The 22,935-nt window shown below is 39.5% G+C and overlaps 1 protein-coding gene across 6 annotated transcripts in view; it reads right to left on the reverse strand.

The window, feature by feature from the left end:
• ABCC12 (ATP binding cassette subfamily C member 12) overlaps nucleotides 1-20,975 on the reverse strand; it is an 85,426-nt gene extending 64,451 nt beyond the window's left edge. For 3 of the 6 annotated variants that reach the window (XM_040497939.1, XM_040497937.1, XM_040497941.1), the window contains exons 1-2: nucleotides 20,812-20,975; nucleotides 1,724-1,892 (exon numbers count right to left, since the gene is read on the reverse strand). In XM_040497939.1, coding sequence (XP_040353873.1) covers nucleotides 1,724-1,842 — 119 coding nt within the window. In that variant the 5' untranslated portion in view covers nucleotides 1,843-1,892; nucleotides 20,812-20,975. Of the gene's footprint in view, nucleotides 1-1,723; nucleotides 1,893-20,811 lie in introns of those variants that run through there. The other 3 variants (XM_040497940.1, XM_040497938.1, XM_040497942.1) reach the window with 2 other exon arrangements.
• Between the last annotated feature and the right edge of the window lie 1,960 nt (nucleotides 20,976-22,935).

Here is a 22,935-nt window from a genome sequence, read left to right on the forward strand (position 1 = left end):
CTCAGCAATCAAAAAGAATGAAACCTTGCCATTTGCAACTACGTAAATGGAACTAGAGGGTATTATGCTAAGCGAAATTAGTCAGACAAGAGAACGACTTTACTCATATGAGGACTTTAAGACACAGAACAGATGAACATAAGGGAAAGGAAGCAAAAATAATATAAAAACAGGGAGGGGGAAAAAACATAAGAGACTCTTAAATATGGAGAACAGAGTGTTGCTGGAGGGGATGTGGGGGGGGGGATGGGCTAAATGGGTAGGGGACATTAGGGAATCTACTCCTGAAATCATTGTTGCACTATATGCTAACTAATTTGGATGCAAATTCAAAAAATAAAATTAAAAAAAAAAGTTAAAGTGCTCATCCAAACTCTTACAGTGGTACAGCATGAATTCAAACCCGCTGCTTGCTAACTCCAAGGTCCTATCTCTCTCTTAAGCAGCAGCCCACATTGCCTGTTCACAAAGCAATTATAAACTTAACCAGAACAGTGGGTAGTTAGCACTTTCCTGCCTGGGACTAATTATGGTAACCTATTCCCTCAGCTTTCAACATTTACCTCTCCTTTTAGATGGCTCTAGGTGATTCCTTGGTGCAGAGATTCTAGGAGAGAGCAGTGCCGTGTCACCTCACTATAGAGATGCCACTTGGCCTTCTACTGTTCAGAGGACAGGACACAGGGCCCTTTATATGAAGAAGAGGCAGCATTTAAAATATTATGATTAATATAATAATAGCATATCATATCATATAATGTTATAGTTATGAGTGTGAGCTTAAAAGTCAGCCTGCATATGTTACTATCCTGCAGTTCACAATGGACCCAATTCTCTCTCCATCTGTATAACAGCCCCTTGTAATGTGAACTTGCAGCTACTTCCACCAGTAAGTTTAGTCTATTTATCCACACCTTGAATCTGAGCTGATTTGTGACTTAATTTGGCCAATAGAATGCTATGAAAAAAATGGTATGCCAATTCTGAGCCTGAGTCCCAAGAAATGCTATACTTTTCAACTCATCCTTTTGGCAGGCTACTGTACTATTAAGTGATCAAGCCCAGGCTACCCTGCTGGGGGTTGATAGCCCATGTGACCCACTTGCCCCAGTTGCCTCATTGTCAGCCAACTGACTCTGTGAAGCACAGCCACCTTGCTGTTCAGGATATTTATAAGTAAATTTAATCAAAACAAGATGAATCACCCAGCCAAGCTCAGCCTAGGTTGCTGGCCCGCCCATAAAATTGTAAGCTAATTAAATGGCAATTGTTTTAGACTTTTAAGTGTTAGCAGTCAGAAAGTTTGTGTGTTACAAAGAAAAAGCTAACTGATGAACTTTCTGCAAATTACTTAACTTCTCTGTGCCTCACTTTTTCACCCATCAGATAAAATAACAATACCTCCATGGTGGTTGTGAAGAGTGAAAGAGGCCATGTTTATAAAGTACTTGAACAGGTCCCCCAGCACATTGAAAGCTCTCCTTAAACATTGGCTATTGTCTCCCTCTCACCAAAGAACAAAAGGAGTAAAGAAGTAGTGGATGGATGGATGGATGCATGGATGGATGGATGGATGGATGGATGCATGGATGCATGGATGCATGGATGGATAACAAAAGGACAAGCATATAGAGCAGCAGCATGGGGGAACAGGACAAGTGCCTACTCTCTTGATGGGCTAGAAACTACCCTGGCCCTCCCTCCAAACCTTCTCCTGGCTTACCTTGCATAGGGTCTCACTGGGATCATGGTCTTTAGGCTGGGATCATATCTTTCTATAAAGGATCTTCGCTGGCCTTGCCGATCCAGATCTGAGATAAAGTAGTGGCCTTCACCCACCATCCTGATGGAAGCCTGGAGCCCTGAGATGTTGGCCTAGGGACGCTTTCACTCTGCAACAGAGATGAGGAAGGTCACTGAGAAATGAGAACACTCTGGAATGGGACTAGGCAGTCCCTGTGCCACTCATACTCTACCCAGAAAAGCTTCTTTGCTCTAAACCCTCAGACTTATTTTCACCAGTTAGATTTCTATATTTATGGGGTAGATGAGGGTGGGGGGTATTAAGGTGTGGCCAGAAACCCTGCCACATCTCTCAACTCCACTCTGAGATTTGCTTATTAGCAAGGACATTCATTGCCTCTTCTTTCCCATTTTAGATTGACTGGGAGCAGAAAGCCTATTGTGGATTGTCTGTTGGGAGCCAGTCTGTGGCCAACACTGAATCCCAGACCAGCAAAAAAGCTCCAGGAAGGTGGGTTTGCTGTCACACAAATTTTGTTTCACACAAACTAAAGTTTGTCACACACACACCTCTTTTTCTTCCTGCTTCTCTCAGATACCTAGGAACTTATGTAACCACATTGCCCCATACTCAAGGGCTAGAGACTTTCAATGAGATCACCCCTCAGGACCAGGCACATCTGGACAAGCCCACATTCCCCCCACTTCTGGAGGCACTGCCTCTAAAAAAACCCAACAATGTAGGTGGAGAGAACACCTTTTGGAGTGTCTGCCCAGGCCATAAACCAACCACCCCATTTACCAATCACCTAAACCTAATGGGTAAAGAACAATCCCTGAAGGTTTTCCTATTCCTAGTTTCAGTTCTTTCCTGAGACCCAGCTCTATTCTTTCCCTAGGGTTCCATAAATTCTCCCTCCCTATATGTTGGGGATGAATTCTCCCTTTTTACCCAAACTATCTTGAGTTGGTTTCTGTCACTTGCAACCAGAGGCCTCACTATTATATATACATGGGGGTCCTAGTCCCATGAATTTTCTCAGGAAGTTTTCATCGCTAGAAACATCAAATAAACCAATTCCCATCAAGGTTTTAATGGCTGATAAACCAATGACAAAGTTGGAAGTGTTCTTGGATTCAATCTTTTACAAACTTTTCATTGTATAAAAGAAGAAACAGAGGCCCAAAGAAGGGAAGGGACTTCCTCAAGAGTATATGTAGTAGTGACACTAGTATCATGGCTGAATAAGATATCCTTTGTTCGTGTCTCCCCTGCTCCTAACAACAATTTGGTGTCTATCTACAAGCAAAAGTGCCCTTCTGGGAGCTGTGGGATCCAGCACCATATGCCAAGAAACACAGGAGTCTTGCCCTGCCATGTATCAGATAATGGAAGTACAGACCTTGGTCTTGGCTGTGTGCCCTGAAGTGGCCCCTGACCTGGCTCCAAACCCTTTTGGCCATGGTCCAGGAGCCCCTGGAAGATATCACTTGAGACAATCACTATTGACAAGAGAACCTTTGGGGAAATTCAGGTTCCCAGTGGAGAATCTCCAACATACTATCGGAGCAAATAGTTTGGATGAATTGGAGAGGGGAAGAGGAATAGTTTTACTTTATTCACATCACCCATCCCCAAGGCAGCACAGCTTAGGGTCAAAAGACATCTTTTCAGCCCATGATTTCTCTCGCAGGGTAAAGTGAGAGCTGGCTTCCAAAGCTGGCATCCAGCTGTGCAGGATGCTGACAAAGAATCCCATTTCTCTCTCACCGCATTCAGAGGACTAAATTTTGATCTACATGATAAGGGCAAGAAAAGGCTAGGAGAGAGGCAAGTAGGACTCTTGGAGGGAATTAAAGGAACATGAATCCTATTAACTGCATTAGAGACTAAATTAAGAAGCCTGATAAGAGTTGCTGGGGATACCTCACTCACACATGCCTCCAACTGGTTTACAGGCACCCTCAGCATTCTACATGCCTCACGTACACACACACCCATCCTGTGGCCAGGTCCCTGTGCATGCTGCCAATGGCAGCAGTGAAAAGAAGCTTTGACAGACAACTAGTGAGCATGCACAGAAAACCACACCAAATTTATGGGCTAGGGAGAGACCACAAACTTGCACTTTTGGGAAAACAAAAGGGGAGGCTGTCAGCACCCAACCTGATGCTTTGCAAGATTGAAAGAAAGCATATAGGCTTAAGAATTCTGCCACAAGAAAGAGCAAGAAGATGGATCAGGTGTACCCACAGAAGGTCTGAGAAAGCCCTAGATTCCCTAGCAAGGATCATGGAAGGTATTTATCTCCCAACGGCAGTAAGTAAAGATTGGAGGAGGTAATTGATATTTCTAATGTGAAAACAGCAATGCAAAACTTCAAGGAACATAAAAAATCATGGAAACATGACACCACCAAAGGACAATAATAATCTTTCAGTAACTGATCCCAAAGATATGTATATCTGCAATTAACCCAATAAAGAATTGACAACAGCTGTTTTAAGGAAATTCAATGAGTTATAAGAAAACACAGAAAAACAATTCAGATGAATCAGGAAAACAATACATGAACAAAATGGGAAGTTTAAAAAAAGAGAGGGAAATTATTTTTTTCATGTTTATTTTTGAAAGAGAGACAGACAGAGTGCAAGCTGGGGAGGGACAGAGAGAGAGGGAGACACAGAATCTGAAGCAGTCTCCAGGCTCTAAGCTGTCAGCACAGAGTCTGACATGGGGCTCAAACTCACAAACCCTGAGATCATGACCTGAGCCAAAGTCAGATGCTTAACTGACTGAGCCACCAGGCACCCCAAAAAGAGACAGAAATTATTAAAAGAACCAAACAGAAATTATGAAAGTGAATACAGTAAATAAAATGAAAAGTGTAATAGAGAGTATCAACAACAGAAAGAATCTATAAGTTAGAAGACAAGAACTTTGAAATTTTCCAGTCAGAGGAGAACAAAGAAAGAAGAATTTAAAAAGAGTGAAGAAAGCTTATGTGATCTATGGAATACCATCGAAAGAAATAATTTCAAGTTGTTAGAGTTTCAGGAAAAAAAGAGGAAGAATGAGGCAGAAGACTTATTTAAAGAAATAATGGCTTAGAAGTTCCCAAATCTAGGTAGAGATTTGAATAGCCAAGTTCATGAAGCTCATAGGTCACCAAAGAAACTCAAACTCAAAGAGATAATTTCTAACACACATTAGAATAAAATTTTCACAGATCAAACAGCAGCAAGAGAAAAGAAACTTCTAACTTACAAGGGAACCCCATGAAGGCTATTAGTGATTTCTCAGCAGAAACCTTACAGGCCAAGAGAGTGGGATGATGTATTCAAAGTTCCGGGGGAAAAAAAAACAAAAACAAAAACAAAAACCTACCAACTAAGAATATTCTAACCAGCAAACTATCATTCAGAAATGAAAGTGAGATAATGACTTTCCCAGGCAAACAAAAGCTGAGGGAGTTTATCACCACTAGACCTGCCTTAACAAGAAATACTGAAATAAATTCTTCAAACTGAAATTAAAGGACACTAATTAGTAACATTAAAATATGTAACACACTGACACTAATTAGTAACATGAAAATATGCAACAATGTAAGTATACAGTCAAATTCAGAATACTCTAATACTGTATTATGGTAGTGTGTTAACAATTCTAATATAAAGGTTAAAAGACAATAATTTTTAATAAGTAAACAATATAAAAAGACAAGTTGTAACACCAGAAGCATAAAAGGGGGAGAGTAAAAGCGTAGAGTTTTTGTATGCGATCAAAATTAAGTTGTTGTTAACATAAAATAGACCATCATATCTATAAATTTCTTTATGTAAGCCTTAAGGTAACCACAAAACCTACAGCAGATTCAATAAAGAGAAGGGAATCAAAGCATACCACTATGAAAATCGTCAATTCACAATGGAAAGCAGCAAAAGAAGAAGAAAGGAATGGGGGACCTACAAAACAGCCAGAAACATTAAGATGGCATTAATAAATCCTTACCTATCAATAAGCATGTGAAATGCAAAGAGATTAAATCCTTCAATAAAAAGGCATAGAGTGGCTGGCTGAATGAAAAAAATAAGACCCAACTACATGCTACCTACAACAGACTCACTTCAGCTTTAAAGATACACATAGTCTCAAAGTGAAGGGATGGAAACATGCAAGTGGAAACCAAAAGACAGCAGGGGTAGCTATACTTATATCAAACAAAATGGATTCTAAGAAAAAAAACCATAACAAGAGACAAAATCACTACACAATGATAAAAGGATCAAGTAACCAAGAATATATAACAATCATAGATGATAGATAAATAGATAGATAGATAGATAAATTATAGCCATCTTTTAATGGTGGAGCACCTAAATATATTAAACAAGCACTAATAATAAAATATTAGTAGGTGACTTTAATACTCCATTTTCAACATTAGCTATATCATCCAGGCATAAAATCAATAAGGAAACACTAGAGTTGAGCTACACTTTAGACCAGTGGGCCTAACAAACATATACAGAAAATTGTATCCAGAAACAGTAGAACATGTGTTCTTCTTCTCAAGAACACATGCAACATTCTCCAGGATAGATCATGATAGGTTACAAAACAAAGCTTAGCAAATTTAAGAATATTGAAATCATACCAAGTATTTTTTCTGACCACAATGGTATGAAACTAGAAATCAATAACAAAAAAAGATGGGAAGTTCACAAATATGTGTATATTACACAACATATTTCTGACCAGACAATGAGTCAAAGAAGAAATCAAAAGGAAAATTTTAAAAATATCTTTAAATAAATAAAAGTGGAAACATGACATACCAAATTTGTGGGATGCAGTAAAAGTAGTCCCCAAATGGAAGTTTATAATGATAAATGCCTACATTAAGAAAAATAAAAGGTTTCAAGTAAATAACCTAACTTTACACTTCAATGAACCAAAAAATGAAGAACAAACCAAGCCCAAAGTTAGCAGAGGAAAATAAAACAAAGAACAGAAATAAATGAACTAGAGACTAGAAAAATAGTATAAAAGATCAATGAAACTACAACTGGTTTTTTTTGAAAAAATAAACAACTGACAAATCTTTAGCTAGACTAAGAGAAAAAAGAGAAGACTCATAAAATTAGAAAGAGTAGACATTGCAACTGATACCACAGAGATATAAATGATCATGAGAGGCTACTAGAACAAATGTACATCAACAAATTGGATAACCTAGAAGAAATTGATAAATTCCTAGAAACACACAACTCACCAAGACTTAATGAAGAAATAGAAAATCTGAACAGACCAATACAATAAGAAGATTGAACTAGTAATCAAAACTATCCCCAAAAAAGAAAATCCCAGACCAAATTGTTTCCCCAGTGAATTCTACAAAACATTTACACAAGAATTAATACCAAAGCTTCTCAAACTCTTCCAAAAAATTGAAGAGGAGGAAATATCCCCAAACTCATTTTATGAGACAAGCATAATCCTGATAGCAAAGCCAGATAAAGACATAACAGGAAAACTACAGGCCAATACCCTAATGAATATAGATGCAAGTATTCTCAACAAAATATTAGCAAACTGAATCCAACAACACATTAAGAAATCATATACCATGATCAAGTAGAATTTATCCCTGGGATGCAAGGATGCTTCAACATATGCAAATCAACAAATATGATACACTTCATTCCTAGAATAAAAGATACAAATCATATGATCATCTCAATAAATACAGAGAAATAATACATCTAATACATTAAGATACATCTTAAGAGATACAGAAAAATCAATTGATAAAATACAACATGTGTTTATGGTTAAAAAACACTCTCAACCAATTGGGTATAGAAAGAATATGCTGTCACATAATAAAGGGCATATATGACAAGCCTACACCTAACATTATACTCAATGATGAAAGTTTGAAAAGTTTTCATCTAGAATCAGGACCAAAACAAAGATGTTCACTCTTACCACTTTTATTCAACATAGTACTAGAAGTCATAGCCATAGCAATTAGGTAAGAAAAGGAAATAAAGGATATACAAATTGGAAAGAAAGGTGTAAAACTGTCTTTGCTTGCAGATGATATTATCTTATATATAGAAAATCCTAAAGACTAAATGAAAAACTTGGAACTAAACAAATTCAGGATACAAAATAAATATATAGAAATCAGTTGTGTTTCTATACACTAAAATAAAATATCTGAAAAGAAATAAAGAAAACAATCTCATTCACAACAGCTTCAAAAAAAATAAAATACTCATGGCTAAACTTGACAAAGGAAGTGAAAGATCTGTACACTGAAAACTACAACAATTTGAGGAAAGAAATTGCAGAGAAAAACAAATGGAAAGATACCTTGTGTTCATGGATCAGAAAAATTAATATCATTAAAATGTCCATACTATTTAAAGCTATCTATAGATTTGGCACAATTCCCATCAAAATTCTAATGATATTTTTTTACAGAAATAGAAAAAACAATTCTAAAATTTGTATGAAATCATAAAAGACCTTGAATAATCAAAGCAATCCTAAGAAAGAAGAACAGAGCTGGTGGCATGACAGTTCCTGATTTCAAACTATACTACAAAGCTACAGTAATCAATGGTGCTGGCATAAAAATAGACACATAAACCAATAGAACAAAATTGAGAGGTTACAAATAAACCCTTGAAAATACAGTCAACTAATATTTGACAATGGATCCAAGAATACTCAATGGGAAAAGGATAGTCTCTTTAATAAATGGTGTTGGGAAAACTGGATAATCACATGCAGAAGAATAAAATTGGACTCCTGTCTTAATGCCACTCACAAAAATTAACCTGAAGTGGATTAAAGACTTTAACATAAGAACTAAAAACATAAAGTCCCTATAAGTAAACAGGGGGATAATTTCCTTGTCTTGGCAATTATCTTTTGGATGTGACACCAGAAGCACAAGCAAAATAAAAAGCAAAAATAAGTGGAACTATATAAAACTAAAAATATTCTATACAGCAAAAGAAACAATCAACAAAATGAAAATACAACCTACAGAATGGAAAAAAATATTTGCAAATCATATCTGATAAAGGGTTAATTTCAGTCCCTTTTATATAAGTTTTTTTTTTTTTTTCAGTAATCTCTACATCCAATGTGAGGCTTGAACTCACAACCCGAAGATCAAGATTCTCATTCTCTTCTGACTGAGCCAGCCAGGTACCCCTTGATGAAGAGTTAATATACAAAATATATAAGGAAGTCATACAACTCAAAATCAAACTAGCCAAAACAGAAAAATCTGATTAAAAATGAGCAAAGGAACTGAATAGAAACTTCTGCAAAGAAGATATACAAATGGCCTAAAAGTACATGAAAAGGTGCTCAATATCACTAATCATTAGGGAAATGCAGGTCAAAACCACAAAAAGATATTACTTCATACCTGTTAGAATGGCTATTATCAAAAAGACAACTGGGTGACTCAGTCGGTTAAGCGGCCGCCTTCGGCTCAGGTCATGATCTCACAGTCCGTGAGTTCGAGCCCCACATCGGGCTCTGTGCTGATAGCCTGGAGCCTGCTTCTGTTTCTGTGTCTCCCTCTCTCTCTGCCCCTCTCCCATTCACACTCTGTCTCTCTCTGCTTTTCAAAAATGAATAAATGTTAAAAAAAAATTTTTTTAAACAAAAAGATGAGGATTTTAACACTCCACTTACAGAAATGGATAGATCATCTAGACACACGGTCAATAAAGAAACAAGGGCCCTAAATGAGACATTGGATCAGATGGACTTGACAGATATATTTAGAACTCTGCATCCCAAAGCAACAGAATATACTTTCTTCTCCAGTGCACATGGAACATTCTCCAAGATATTTCACATACTGTGTCACAAAACAGCCCTTCATAAGTATACAAAAATTGAAATCATACCATGCATACTTTCAGACCACAATGCTATGAAGCTTGAAATCAACCACAGGAAAAAGTCTGGAAAACCTCCAAAAGCATGGAGGTTAAAGAACACCCTACTAAAGAATGAATGGGTCAACCAGGCAATTAGAAAAGAAATTTAAAAATATATGGAAACAAACGAAAATGAAAATACAACAACCAAACGCTTTGGGATGCAGCGAAGGCAGTCCTGAGAGGAAAATACATTGCAATCCAGGCCTATCTCAAGAAACAAGAAAAATCCCAAATACAAAATCTAACAGCACACCTAAAGGAAATAGAAGCAGAACAGCAAAGACAGCCTAAACCCCGCAGAAGAAGAGAAATAATAAAGATAGGAGAAGAAATAAACAATATAGAATCTAAAAAAACTGTAGAGCAGATCAACGAAACCAAGAGTTGGTTTTTTGAAAAAATAAACAAAAAAATAAACAAAATAAACAAAAAAATAAACCTCTAGCCAGGCTTCTCAAAAAGAGAAGGGAGATGACCCAAATAGATACAATCATGAATGAAAATGGAATTATTACAACCAATCCCTCAGAGATACAAGCAATTATCAAGGAATACTATGAAAAATTATATGCCAACAAACTGGACAACCTGGAAGAAATGGACAAATTCCTAAACACCGACACACTTCCAAAACTCAATCAGGAGGAATTAGAAAACTTGAACAGACCCATAACCAGTGAAGAAATTGAATCAGTCATCAAAAATCTCCCAACAAATAAGAGTCCAGGACCAGATGGCTTCCCAGGGGAGTTCTACCAGACATTTAAAGCAGAGATAATACCTATCCTTCTCAAGCTATTCCAAAAAATAGAAAGGGAAGGAAAACTTCCAGACTCATTCTATGAAGCTAGTATGACTTTGATTCCTAAACCAGACAGAGACCCAGTAAGAAAAGAGAAATACAGGCCAATATCCCTGATGAATATGGATGCAAAAATTCTCAATAAGATACTAGCAAATCGAATTCAACAGCATATAAAAAGAATTATTCACGATGGTCAAGTGGGATTCATTCCTGGGATGCAGGGCTGGTTCAACATTCGCAAATCAATCAATGTGATACATCACATTAATAAAAGAAAAGATAAGAACCATATGATCCTGTCAATCGATGCAGAAAAGGCCTTTGACAAAATTCAGCAACCTTTCTTAATAAAATCCTCGAGAAAGTCGGGATAGAAGGAAGATACTTAAACATCATAAAACCCATTTATGAAAAGCCCACAGCTAACATCAAACTCAATGGGGAAAAACTGAGAGCTTTTTCCCTGAGATCAGGAACACGACAGGGATGTCCACTCTCACCGCTGTTGTTTAACATAGTGTTGGAAGTTCTAGCATCAGCAATCAGACAACAAAAGGAAATCAAAGGCATCAAAATTGGCAATGCTGGAAGTCAAGCTTTCACTTTTTGCAGATGACATGATATTATACATGGAAAATCCAATGGACTCCACCAGAAGTCTGCTAGAACTGATACATGTATTTAGCAAAGTTGCAGGATACAAAATCAATGTACAGAAATCATTTGCATTCTTATACACTCATAATGAAGCAACAGAAAGACAAATAAAGAAACTGATCCCATTCAAAATTGCACCAAGAACCATAAAATACCTAGGAATAAATCTAACCAAAGATATAAAAGATCTGTATGCTGAAAACTATAGAAAGCTTATGAAGGAAATTGAAGAAGATATAAAGAAATGGAAAAACATTCCGTGCTCATGGATTGGAAGAATAAATATTGTCAAAATGTCAATACTACACAAAGCTATCTACACATTCAATGCAATCCCAGTCAAAATTGTACCAGCATTCTTCTCGAAACTAGAACAAGCAATCCTAAAATTCATATGGAACCACAAAAGGCCCCAAATAACCAAAGTAATTTTGAAGAAGAAGACCAAAGCAGGAGGCATCACAATCCCAGACTTTAGCCTCTACTACAAAGCTGTCATCATCAAGACAGCATGGTATTGGCACAAAAGCAGACACATAGACCAATGGAATAGAATAGAAACCCCAGAACTAGACCCACAAACGTATGGCCAACTAATCTTTGACAAAGCAGGAACGAATATCCAATGGAAAAAAGACAGTCTCTTTAACAAAGGGTGCTGGGAGAACTGGACAGCAATATGCAGAAGGTTGAAACTAGACCACTTTCTCACACCATTCACAAAAATAAACTCAAAATGGATAAAGGACCTGAATGTGAGACAGGAAACCATCAAAACCCTAGAGTGGAAAGCAGGAAAAGACCTCTCTGACCTCAGCCGCAACCATATCTTACTTGACACATCCCCAAAGGCAAGGGAATTAAAAGCAAAAATGAACTACTGGGACCTCATGAAGATAAAAAGCTCCTGCACAGCAAGGGAAACAACCAACAAAACTAAAAGGCAACCAACAGAATGGGAAAAGATATTTGCAAATGACATATCAGACAAAGAGGTAGTATCCAAAATCTATAAAGAGCTCACCAAACTCCACACCCGAAAAACAAATAACCCAGTAAAGAAGTGGGCAGAAAACATGAATAGACACTTCTCTAAAGAAGACATCCGGATGGCCAACAGGCACATGAAAAGATGCTCAACGTCGCTCCTCATCAGGGAAATACAAATCAAAACCACACTCAGGTATCACCTCACGCCAGTCAGAGTGGCCAAAATGAACAAATCAGGAGACTATAAAGCTGAAGAGGATGTGGAGAAACAGGAACCCTTTTGCACTGTTGGTGGGAATGCAAATTGGTGCAGCCACTCTGGAAAATAGTGTGGAGGTTCCTCAAAAAATTAAAAATAGACCTACCCTATAACCCAGCAATAGCACTGCTAGGAATTTACCCAAGGGATACAGGAGTACTGATGCATAGGGGCACTTGTACCCCAATGTTTATAGCAGCACTCTCAACAATAGCCAAATTATGGAAAGAGCCTAAATGTCCATCACCTGATGAATGGACAAAGAAATTGTGGTTTATATACACAATGGAGTACTACGTGGCAATGAGAAAGAATGAAATATGGCCCTTTGTAGCAACATGGATGGAACTGGAGAGTGTGATGCTAAGTGAAATAAGCCATACAGAGAAAGACAGATACCATATGGTTTCACTCTTATGTGGATCCTGAGAAACTTAACAGAAACCCATGGGGGAGGGGAAGGAAAAAAAGAAGAGTTTAGAGTGGAAGAGAGCCAAAGCATAAGAGACTCTTAAAAACTGAGAACAAACTGAGGGTTGATGGGGGGGTGAGAGGGAGGGGAGGGTGGGTGATGGGTATTGAGGAGGGCACCTTTTGGGATGAGTACTGGGTGTTGTATGGAAACCAATTTGACAATAAACTTCATATATTGAAAAAAATTAAAATAAAATTAAAATTAAAATAAAAAAACAAAAAGACGAGAGATAACAAGTGTTGGCAAAAACATAGAGAAAAGAAAAAGATGAGAGATAACAAGTGTTGGCAAAAACATAGAGAAAAGAAAATTCTTCCACACTGTTGGTGAGAATGTAAATTGGTATAGCCACTGTGGAATACAGTATGGAGGCTCCTCAAAAAACAATGTACAATAAAATTGACATATGATTCAGCAATCCCACTTCTGAGTAGATATCCAAAGGAAGTGAAATCAAGATCCTGAAAAGATATCTGTACCTTCACATCCATTGCAACATCATTCACAATAGTCAAGATATGGAAACAACCCAAGTGTCCATTTATGGATGAATGATTAAGAAGATGTAGTGTACATATACAATGGAACATTATTCAGCCTTGAGAAAGAAGGACATCTTGCCAACTGGGACAACAAAGATGGACCTGGAAGGAAGTACACTAAGTGAAGGAAGTCAGACAGAGAAAGAAAAATACTGTATGATATCCACTTATATGAAGAATCTAGAAAAGATGAACTCATAGTAATAGAGAGTAGAATGGTGGTTGCTAGGGGTTGGGTGGTAGAGGAAATAGAGACATGTTGTTCAAAGGGTAAAAATTTCTAGTTATGAGTAAATTCTGGGGATATAATGTACAGCATGGTGATTATAGTTAACAATACTGTATTATATACTTGAAAATTGCTAAGAGAGTACATTTTAAACATTTTCACTTCAAAAGAGATATGGTAAGTATGTGATGTGATGGAGGTGTTAACTAATGTTACTGTGGTGGTCATTTCACAATAAAGTCTATCAAATCCATGTGTTGTACACATACCCATGTATAATACAGCAAGTTGTATTATATGTCAGTTATATCTCAACAAAGCCATGGAGAAAGTAAGGTTAAAATGAGTGGCACTGTCTCATCTGGGGCACTCTGGATACAGAGAAACTAACACGCCCTTTTTTTTTCCAATAAGCCTAGAAAACCCTTGCTTATATTACAAAAATCCCTCCTCTGGAATAATATATTCTTTCTTACAATAGAATTTGAAAATTAAAGTGCCTTCACCTCAAAAAGATAATCCTCCAAAGTGGAAACAGGAATTATAAACAACCGGAGGGGGTAGATGTCTTGTAGTCAGTAATTCTGCTCAAAATCTCTTCTATCATTCAATTAATGAATATTGATGACATGAAAACAATGTATCCAACTCTAAATTCCTAATTCAAATAGGAACTCCCTGAATGTTTGTCAATCTGCACTGTATTCCACAGTCCACCTTTCATTTGCACCACCTAACACTACATTCCAGGATGTTGCATGTCTTACTGCTGCCTGAACAAATTGCCAATTACTTTTGTCTCTGGGTCTTTGCATACACCACTGCCACAACCTGGAACAATCTAATATCCCTTCCTTCACTTGACCAATTCCTGCTCAGCCTTCAAGGCTCAATTCAGATATTTTCTCCTCTGGGAAAACTCCCCTACTTACTTATCTATTTCCCCAAATAGACTGTGGGATTCACATTTGTCTTGTTTACAGCTGCATTTCTAACACTTAGACAGTCCCTGGTATATAGTAGATGTTTAACACAAATTTATTGAATGAAAAATGAAATGAATAAATGCATGAATAATGATAAGAATGAAAGAAGCCTGAGGTACAACTCCTCTCCCCAGAAAGGGAGAAATAAGCACACGATAACACACATAAAATGTAAACCACAGCATAGTGTCAGCCATAGGGAAAAACATACACACACGAAAAGAAAACCAAGACTTAAAGCTAAGAATTCAATCAAAGAAATAAAATGGAGCATTGAATAGTAGATTAACCCAAAAAGATAGGCAAAGAGAAACGGAAGAATATAAAACAGAGGGATAAGTGGAAGATAAATAGCAAGCTGATAGACTTAAATCCAACCACATCAATATTTACATTAAATATAAATGGAGTAAACACTTCAGTTAAAAACTAGAGATTGTCAAACTGGAGGTAAAAGCAAGACCCAATGATATGCTCCCTACAAGAGATGGTTTTTAAGTATAAAGACATAAATAAGCAATTCACAAATGAGCCAAATAAACAGGCACAGAAATGCTCAATCTCTGAGTATCAGGGAGGTATGTATTGAAGCCACAATCACAATAAAAGCTACTTCTCATTCTTCAGATAAGTAATATTTAAAAGTCTGAAATTTTTAACTCTTGGCATATATATGGATCACAGTAGCTCTTAAACCCTGCTGACAGGAGTATAAATTGTACAATTAATTTGCAGAGCAATTTGGCATTATCTGATCAAGTTCAAGATTATTTTACTATCACAGCCAGCAATTCTCCTCCTTAGGTATATAAATAGTCAGAACCAATTCTGTCTATTCAAGGAATCCCATACAGAGTAGCCACAAACTTTGTATGCTTCTTTTTATTGTACTTACAAATTCTCCTACCTCTGCTAGCCTCTTTTCAGTCATATTCACTAATGTCAACATTGAATTTCAATCTTGAAAAACATGAGCAAACAATCCACAGAAGACAGAACCTCATGCAAAAATATCTCAGTGGCCCCTCTATAGAAATATTTGTAGCATCTCTGTAATATTTTGAATATTCATCAATAGGAAAATGGGTGTGTTGTTTAATATGAATACTGTATATTAATATTAAAAAATAAAAATGAATGTCAATCCACACATCAATCCATGTGAATATTCCATGTGATAAATTGAAAGGGGAAAAAGCATTGCAAGAAAATACATACACTATGATAACCATTTGTGAAAAGTTCACATACTTGCAAAACAATATATTCATTTACTGATAATTATATTTGTAGGAAAATTCCACCCTTCCAAGTAACTCTGATTGCTTTTATTGGAGAATAGTATTAGAAACTAAGATACAGGTACTAGGTGTATTCTTTGCTACTGGGATGTTGATATGATGGGATGAGGAGGGCACTTTACATCTGTTGTCTTCCTCCCCAAAACCCATAATTCCAGTCTAATCATAGGAAAAATATTAGACAAATCCTAACTGAGGGACATTTTACAAAATACCTGACCAGTACTACTTAAAACGGTCAAGCTCATCAAAAAACAAGGAAAACCTGAGACAATGTCATAGCCAAGAGCCTAAGAAAATGTGATAACTAGGATCATGGGGGGGAAAAAAGGAACGTTAGGCAAAAACTAAGGAAAGCTAAATTAAGTATGGATATTAGTCAATAATGGTATGTCAATATTTGTTCATTAATCTTAACACATATGTAAGGTATTAACATTAATGTAAGATGCAAAAAGAGGGGAATGCTCCATATTATTTTCACAACTTTTCTGTAACCTAAAGTTGTCCTTAAAAAATAGCTTACTTTTTTAAAATTAGTGAGAAAATATACACCAATTTCAAGATGATGGCTACATCTGGTGGCAATGAGATCTGGAAGTTATACAGGGATTGCCCCATGACTTTGTAATATTTAATTGTATGTTTAAGAATGTAAACCCTGGAGGGTCACCTGGGTGACTCAGTTGATTAAGAGGCCCAACTCTTGATTTTGTTTCAGGTCATGATCTCACAGTCATGAGATTGATCACCACATCAAGTTCTACACTCAGCTTGGGATTCTCTCTCTCCCTCTCCCCCAGCCCCTCCCCCATGCTCTTTCTCTCTGTCTCTCAAAGTAAATAAATAAACATTATTAAAAAAAGAATGTAAACCCTGGAATCAGGCTGTATGTGTTCAGTGTCACTGAGTATTGCAAACCACCTGTGCTACCCAAGTTCTGAGGAAGGAGAGATCAGTACAGTGTGGGAGGAGGCTGAAGTTAGGGAGAACCTCTTATAGGAAGTGACACTGGAGCTTGGTGGCTAGACAAGAGAGGAGAGGCAAGGAAGAGAGTTTGAGAGAAAGCCCAGGTGAGGCATCCAGCTGATATGGGGTGTGTGGCACTTGCACAGTAGGGCTCTTAAGGGCACCATTGGGCAAGGGCTCTGGCAAGAGTCAAGAGAGACAACGGTGGGAACAGCAGTGAAGTGCTCTAGATCTCTTCCTAGACATCAGTCTCCTGGCCCCTGCATAGACCCAACCCAGTGCAAAGTCCCCCCTCCCACCCTAAGGGCCTTCCCTTTGTCAGTGTACTGGAAAGTCTTTCACAGCTTCCTCTACCCAAAGCATCATGCCCCGCCCCCACCCCTCAGCTTTTCCAGATTTGCTTCAGGAAGACAATGGAGGGGGATGCTCAGGGATGATCAAACTGAGAAAAGTAAAGAAAACTGGCCTCTCATCCTTGGATAGGCCCTTGGCTCCTTGAATAAATGTAATCCAGCTCTGGCCAGAGAGACAGGAGGAGGGAAATCTGGTCATGGGCATTATCTTGCATGCAGAGTCTTTCTAGCGCCTTCCTATCCTTCCTGTTGCTGTCTCAATATGGGCATGAACAGCTAAGCTGGGTCACTGACCAGTTGTATGTGGCTTCCCACTGCCTCTGGGCCACTTCCCCTGCCTGCAGTCCCCTGAGGGCTGCACAGAAGGTTAGTCTGAGCAAAGCAGAGGTAGAAAGCAGAGTAGCTGATAGAGAAGAAAGAGCCCACTACAAGTTCTGAAACCCAATTGAAATTATTTGGGGGAGAGAGAATCATAAAATCCAAGAATTAAAAGAATCCAAGAAGACATTAGCTGTAGAAAACTCAGTGTTTGAGTGAGAATTTCCTTCCGGCCAACCAGACCATGACTCAGCAAGCTTTGGCAACAGACCCTAGTCACTTCTCAAGAAGGCCCTCGTGTGTAGTTCAGCAAACAGATAGCCTGAATCTAGTCATGAGGAAATTATCAGACAAACCCAAAGGAACATTCTACAAAACCCCTGGCCTGCACTCTTTAAAACTGTTCATATTATCAAAGACAAAGACAGGCGAGGAAACATTCCAGACTAATGGCAACTGAAGAGACGTGACAGCTAAAAGCAATACACAACCCTGCATTGGATCCTGGACCAAAAAGAAAAAATTAAGGACACTATTTTGGGACAATTTGGGAAAGTAGAATATGGACTGTAGGGTACATAGCAGTATTATATCAAAGTAAAATTTTCTGATGTTGATAATTGTACAATTTGACAATTAATAATTGTGATAATTATGGTTATGCAAGAGAACGTCCTTATTCTTAGGAAGTATATACTAAAGCACTTAGAGATAATGGAGCAAAATGTCTGCAATTTACTCTCAAATGTGTCAGAAAAATAATAATTATGCACAGAGAATGTTAAAGCAAATGTGGCAAAATGTTAATTTGCAATTCGGAGTGAAGGGTAGTTAGAATTTCTTAGCGTTATTATTGTTATTTTTATGTAGTTTAAAATCATTTCAAAACAAAAAGTTAAACCTTTTCTAAAGAAATAGCCCTAAAGGGAATGAATTGTTTTCTTTCTGTGGAACTGAAAGTGATTTTCCTGCCAACAGTCGCTCTGCACTCAGGTGCCGCACAGGCTACATTTATGTCTCTTTATGCGCCCTCGGATGCGTGAGAACAATCACTGTTTCTCTCTGCTCACCCCCAGTAACCCATCTGCAATTTCTCTCTTGTCCAAACTAAATGGCCCCAGTCCCTATGGTCAGGATCCTCTCCCTAAGAGTGTGGGCTTCACCATCCATGAATAATGCTTACTATGACCTTTATAATTTTTCTCACTTTCCTAAAGGCAAAGAACCCTGACAGCAAGCTGTCATCAGCTTGTCTTAAGGGTTCCGGACTCCAAGATGCCAAACACAGGAGACCAGGCCTCCCTGGCCTTGTTCAAGTAATCAGAGTGCGTAGGAAACTGGTGCTGGGAGGTAATTTCCTTGAGCACTCCACAGGGAATGTGGAGTTATGATTACCTAAGACGGCTTGGAAGCATTGCAGCAAGAATGGCACCTTGCTAAATTTGGCAGCCCCAGAGGGAAAATGAGACTTTTTAAATCAGGAAGTCTGCTTTGGCTAACGTCTCTATCCCCGTCTGTCATGCTATCCTCTGCCAGGAGCGAGGAGCTGCCTGGAGTGGCAAATCTGCTTGCTGGCAGCCAGAGGGTGGGGGTGGGCCCTGATAGGAGCTGACAGGAGCAGAGACCCGGCCGAGCCAGGGCCCCTGCAGCCACCATGACTCTGTTCCTGGCAGCTTTTCTCCACTCAGAGCATCTGAGGGTTGGCAGGGGATGGGAAAAGGTCCCTGGTGCATCCCTCTGCTTTCTGGCAAGACATCCCCAACCTGACCTCAATGGGCCTGACAAGGCAGAAGCAGGAAGGTCTCCATTTAGAGCAGGGGACACAAACTGGTGGGTTATGGACCACATACAACTTCAGGTCCGCTTTATTTGGTCTGCACAGTTTAATTTTTCTGAATTTGAATTAGCAGGTAACATATTAAAAAAAAAAGGCCCTGGCTTGTGACAAAATATCAGAGAGCTCTGTATGCTTGTGTGGCCACAATCACCTCACACTGAGCAGCAGCAACCATTTTCTGGCAGGGCAGACATGCTCTAGTTTGCTGCAATCCCTACCTCTCCTTATTGCCTCCCTGACTCCAGGCATCTGGGGAACTTTGCCTTTATCCTCACATTGGCACTGCAATTTCCTTATAGTGGATTCATTTTTCCTTATCCTTGCTCTCCAAAGGGGGAGAGCAAAAGATAGCTACAGGGCATTTCAAGTAGCAATATTTTCCACACCTACTCACTTTGCTCCATTAAATTCCATTTCTGCCTCTCTAACCCAGAAAATTAACAAGTATTTATTCTTGTTTGAGAACTGGATTCTGTTTTCCTTGGTGCCCATAATGGAAGTCTTTCCTTAGGACTCCCTGCATCAATCAAATGCAGATACCCTGTTAATCATAAAATCCTTCCGAGATAAGAGATTGTGCCCCCTGTGGCTTTCTTGATAAATCCATTCTTAATTTCAAGCCACCAAAATTACCAAGATCCAATGGTCCCATGCCCTCTCCCCAGCTCCCATAGCCCCTTCCTCCAGGCCCTGACCAGCCTCCAGCTCAGAGGAGAAACTCTGTCCAGTTGTCCCAGCACTCAAGTGGGTAGCCAGACCCCCAAGAAGGGACTGTTATTGGGAGAGGGAGAAAGGAAATTGAGAGGGAGCAGAAGAAAGCACACAAGGGTGACAGGATGCAAAGCCTGGGGTGCAGAAATGAGGGCAGAGGCTTTGCCCAAGGCTTCTCATTTCCAGAAAGCCCCACACAGTGGCCTGTGATGATGTTTCCAAGTGAGGTCTCCCATTCAATCACAGAGATATTCTGACAACATGGAAGGACAATGATAACTCCCATTTTGGATCTGTTTGAACCACACAGGAATGCACCATGAATTTAAGTTTCTTTAAAACAATAAGTCCTGTAATAAAATTGTGAATACTACAGTGTGTATATGGGTGTGTTAAAAGACTTCATTTCTTCAGTGTAGGCTCTTGTGTATCACAGATTTGGATACCCTGGCTTGGCACTTCTTTTTCTTTTACATACCAGGGGGGTCCAAAAATGGAAGAGCCCTAAGCCTCCCCTCTGCTCTGGGATGCCCTCGGCCCCTGCTTATTCTTGCGTGGGCAGCCACAGTTTGATGTGGTGTCACTCACCACAGCCAGTCCTGGGGATGGAGACAAGGGCACCCAGGGCTGATTGCTAGAGAGAGAAGTTTTACCTGGGCAGGAAACACTAGCGTCCTGAGGAGGAATGGATGAGGAGGAAGGGTCCAACGTCATGAGGTTCAGCAGGTACTGCCTGCTGCCTGTTGTCTGAGTCTTCTTCTTTCCACAGACTTTAGATTTGGCTTCCCTGTCCCACCTGTCTGGAGCCCTCCTCTCCAACTGCCCCATTCAACTGTCGCTCCCACCATGCCTATGGAGGGAACTCTGAGGGGCCAACATTCCCTCTGTCATGTTAAAGGGCACTGCCCCCTCCCCAGATGGACTTGTAGCCCCATCCTACTCTTTCACTGACGGCCAAGTTCATGTAGTGTGCTTGCAAGGCCACCCTTCCAAGCTTGTCATATCACAGCTTTGTATCAATAAAAGAAAAAATGCCCCCCACTAGCCCCATTCTACAAGTGAGGAGAATAAGGAATAGAGATCTTCCATGACTGGCCTGGAGCAAGGATGAGACCAGAGCCCAAGTCTCCTGACTCCCAGTCAGGACCTCTCTCCCAAAAAGCATGCATTTCCCTCTCTGAGATCCTGCAAAGATGAAGCAACTCTGAGGTCAAGAGATGGGGGGGTGTGGGGGGCGTGGATCTGACCTTCAAAACAGAGAAAATCTCATTCATGTATTCTCCATTCAGTTAACCAAACATAAAAGGTGTTTTGACCTCTTTTTTTTCTCTTGAATTACAAGAAAAGTAAGTCAGAAACTGGCACTGACTGCTGATTCTTACATATGAAATTTCCTGTTTATCTCACTCGCGGCTTTGCAAACTCTGGGGTGCAGGTCTTTTCCAGCATCTTGAGATCCTTCAAGTGCCTGGCCATGGGGCCTTGCTCAGAGCTGGCTGAAGGATTCCATGGTGGCCAGGGAATGGCTGGGAGCAGGCAAATCTCTGAATTCAGAAATAACACATCTTGATTCATTTTTAAGAATCATTTAGACACCTTAGAAGACTTCCTCCACCTAACTCCCACGGATTTTATGTCACATTCTACTATAGTATTCCAACCCTGCCAGAAGCCTCTTCCTACTCTTATCCTGGTCAATCCCTCCCCCTGCTGGCTGTTTCTGGCTCCTCCACCTCCTGGGATATAGTTCTCAGAGGAGGCTGCCGCCCCCCAACAGGGTACTTCACTTCGTGCCCAAAAGGGAGGTGGGAAGTGGGGAGGGTCTGTATACAGGTTGCCCTGTAGAAAAATAGATCCCCAAGGAAGGTTCCCTGGCCTCGGGGTTGGGCTGCCTTGCAGAGGCTCTCTTTGTGCAGGTCTATATTCCCTTTTGTTTGTCTCCATTCCTTCCTCCATAAATGCAAATCACTGCTAATAATATCACTTGACATTTGTAGAGCCCTTTGTGTGTCTTGTTCTTCTTCCTTTTTATCACTTGATCTTCACAACCACCCCGGGAGGTCTCCGAAACACAGCCTAGACTTACTTTCACAATTTCCAAACAGATTTGAATGCTGTCAAGTTCATCGCAGATTGATGAGTGGTTTTTCTCCAAGTTCGTAGAAGGTCTGGCAGAGATGGATCTCTACTGGGACACAGTATTTTGGTACTACATAAAGACGATTGTTTGGCCTGTCAGGCAACAGAGTGAAATGATGGAGGGGGGTGTGCAGTCTCTGCCCAAGGGGGCCTGAAGAAACGAGCAGACAAGCCCCTGTCCCAGGCAGCGCATACACCCTGGAAGGCCAACCACTGAGCAGGGCATAGACACCCCCGCCCAGGGATGAGGGGGGCAGGAGAACCCTTTGAAGTACAGGAAGGAAATATTAGAAATCCTTTCTATATTTTTCTGCATCATTATACATTTTTATTTTTAGTGTTTATTCATCTTAGAGAGAGAGAGAGCAGGGGAGGGGAGGGGCAGAGAAAGAGGGAGACACAGAATCTGAAGCAGGTTCCAGGCTCTGTGCTGACAGCTCAGTGGGGCTTGAACCCATAAGCCATGAAATCATGACCTGAACTGAAGTCAGATGCTTAACCTACTGAGCTACCCAGGTGGCTCCCCGCATCATTATTAAAATGGTATTTTTGTGTATGAATATAATGGGACAGTGATATACATGCATATGCTGCACATCATTTATAAATAAATATATATGCATGTATCAGGAGTCTGT

Source organism: Herpailurus yagouaroundi, unplaced genomic scaffold, assembly GCF_014898765.1.
Source record: "Herpailurus yagouaroundi ecotype Mexico unplaced genomic scaffold, PumYag 190, whole genome shotgun sequence".
NCBI lineage: Eukaryota > Metazoa > Chordata > Mammalia > Carnivora > Felidae > Herpailurus > Herpailurus yagouaroundi.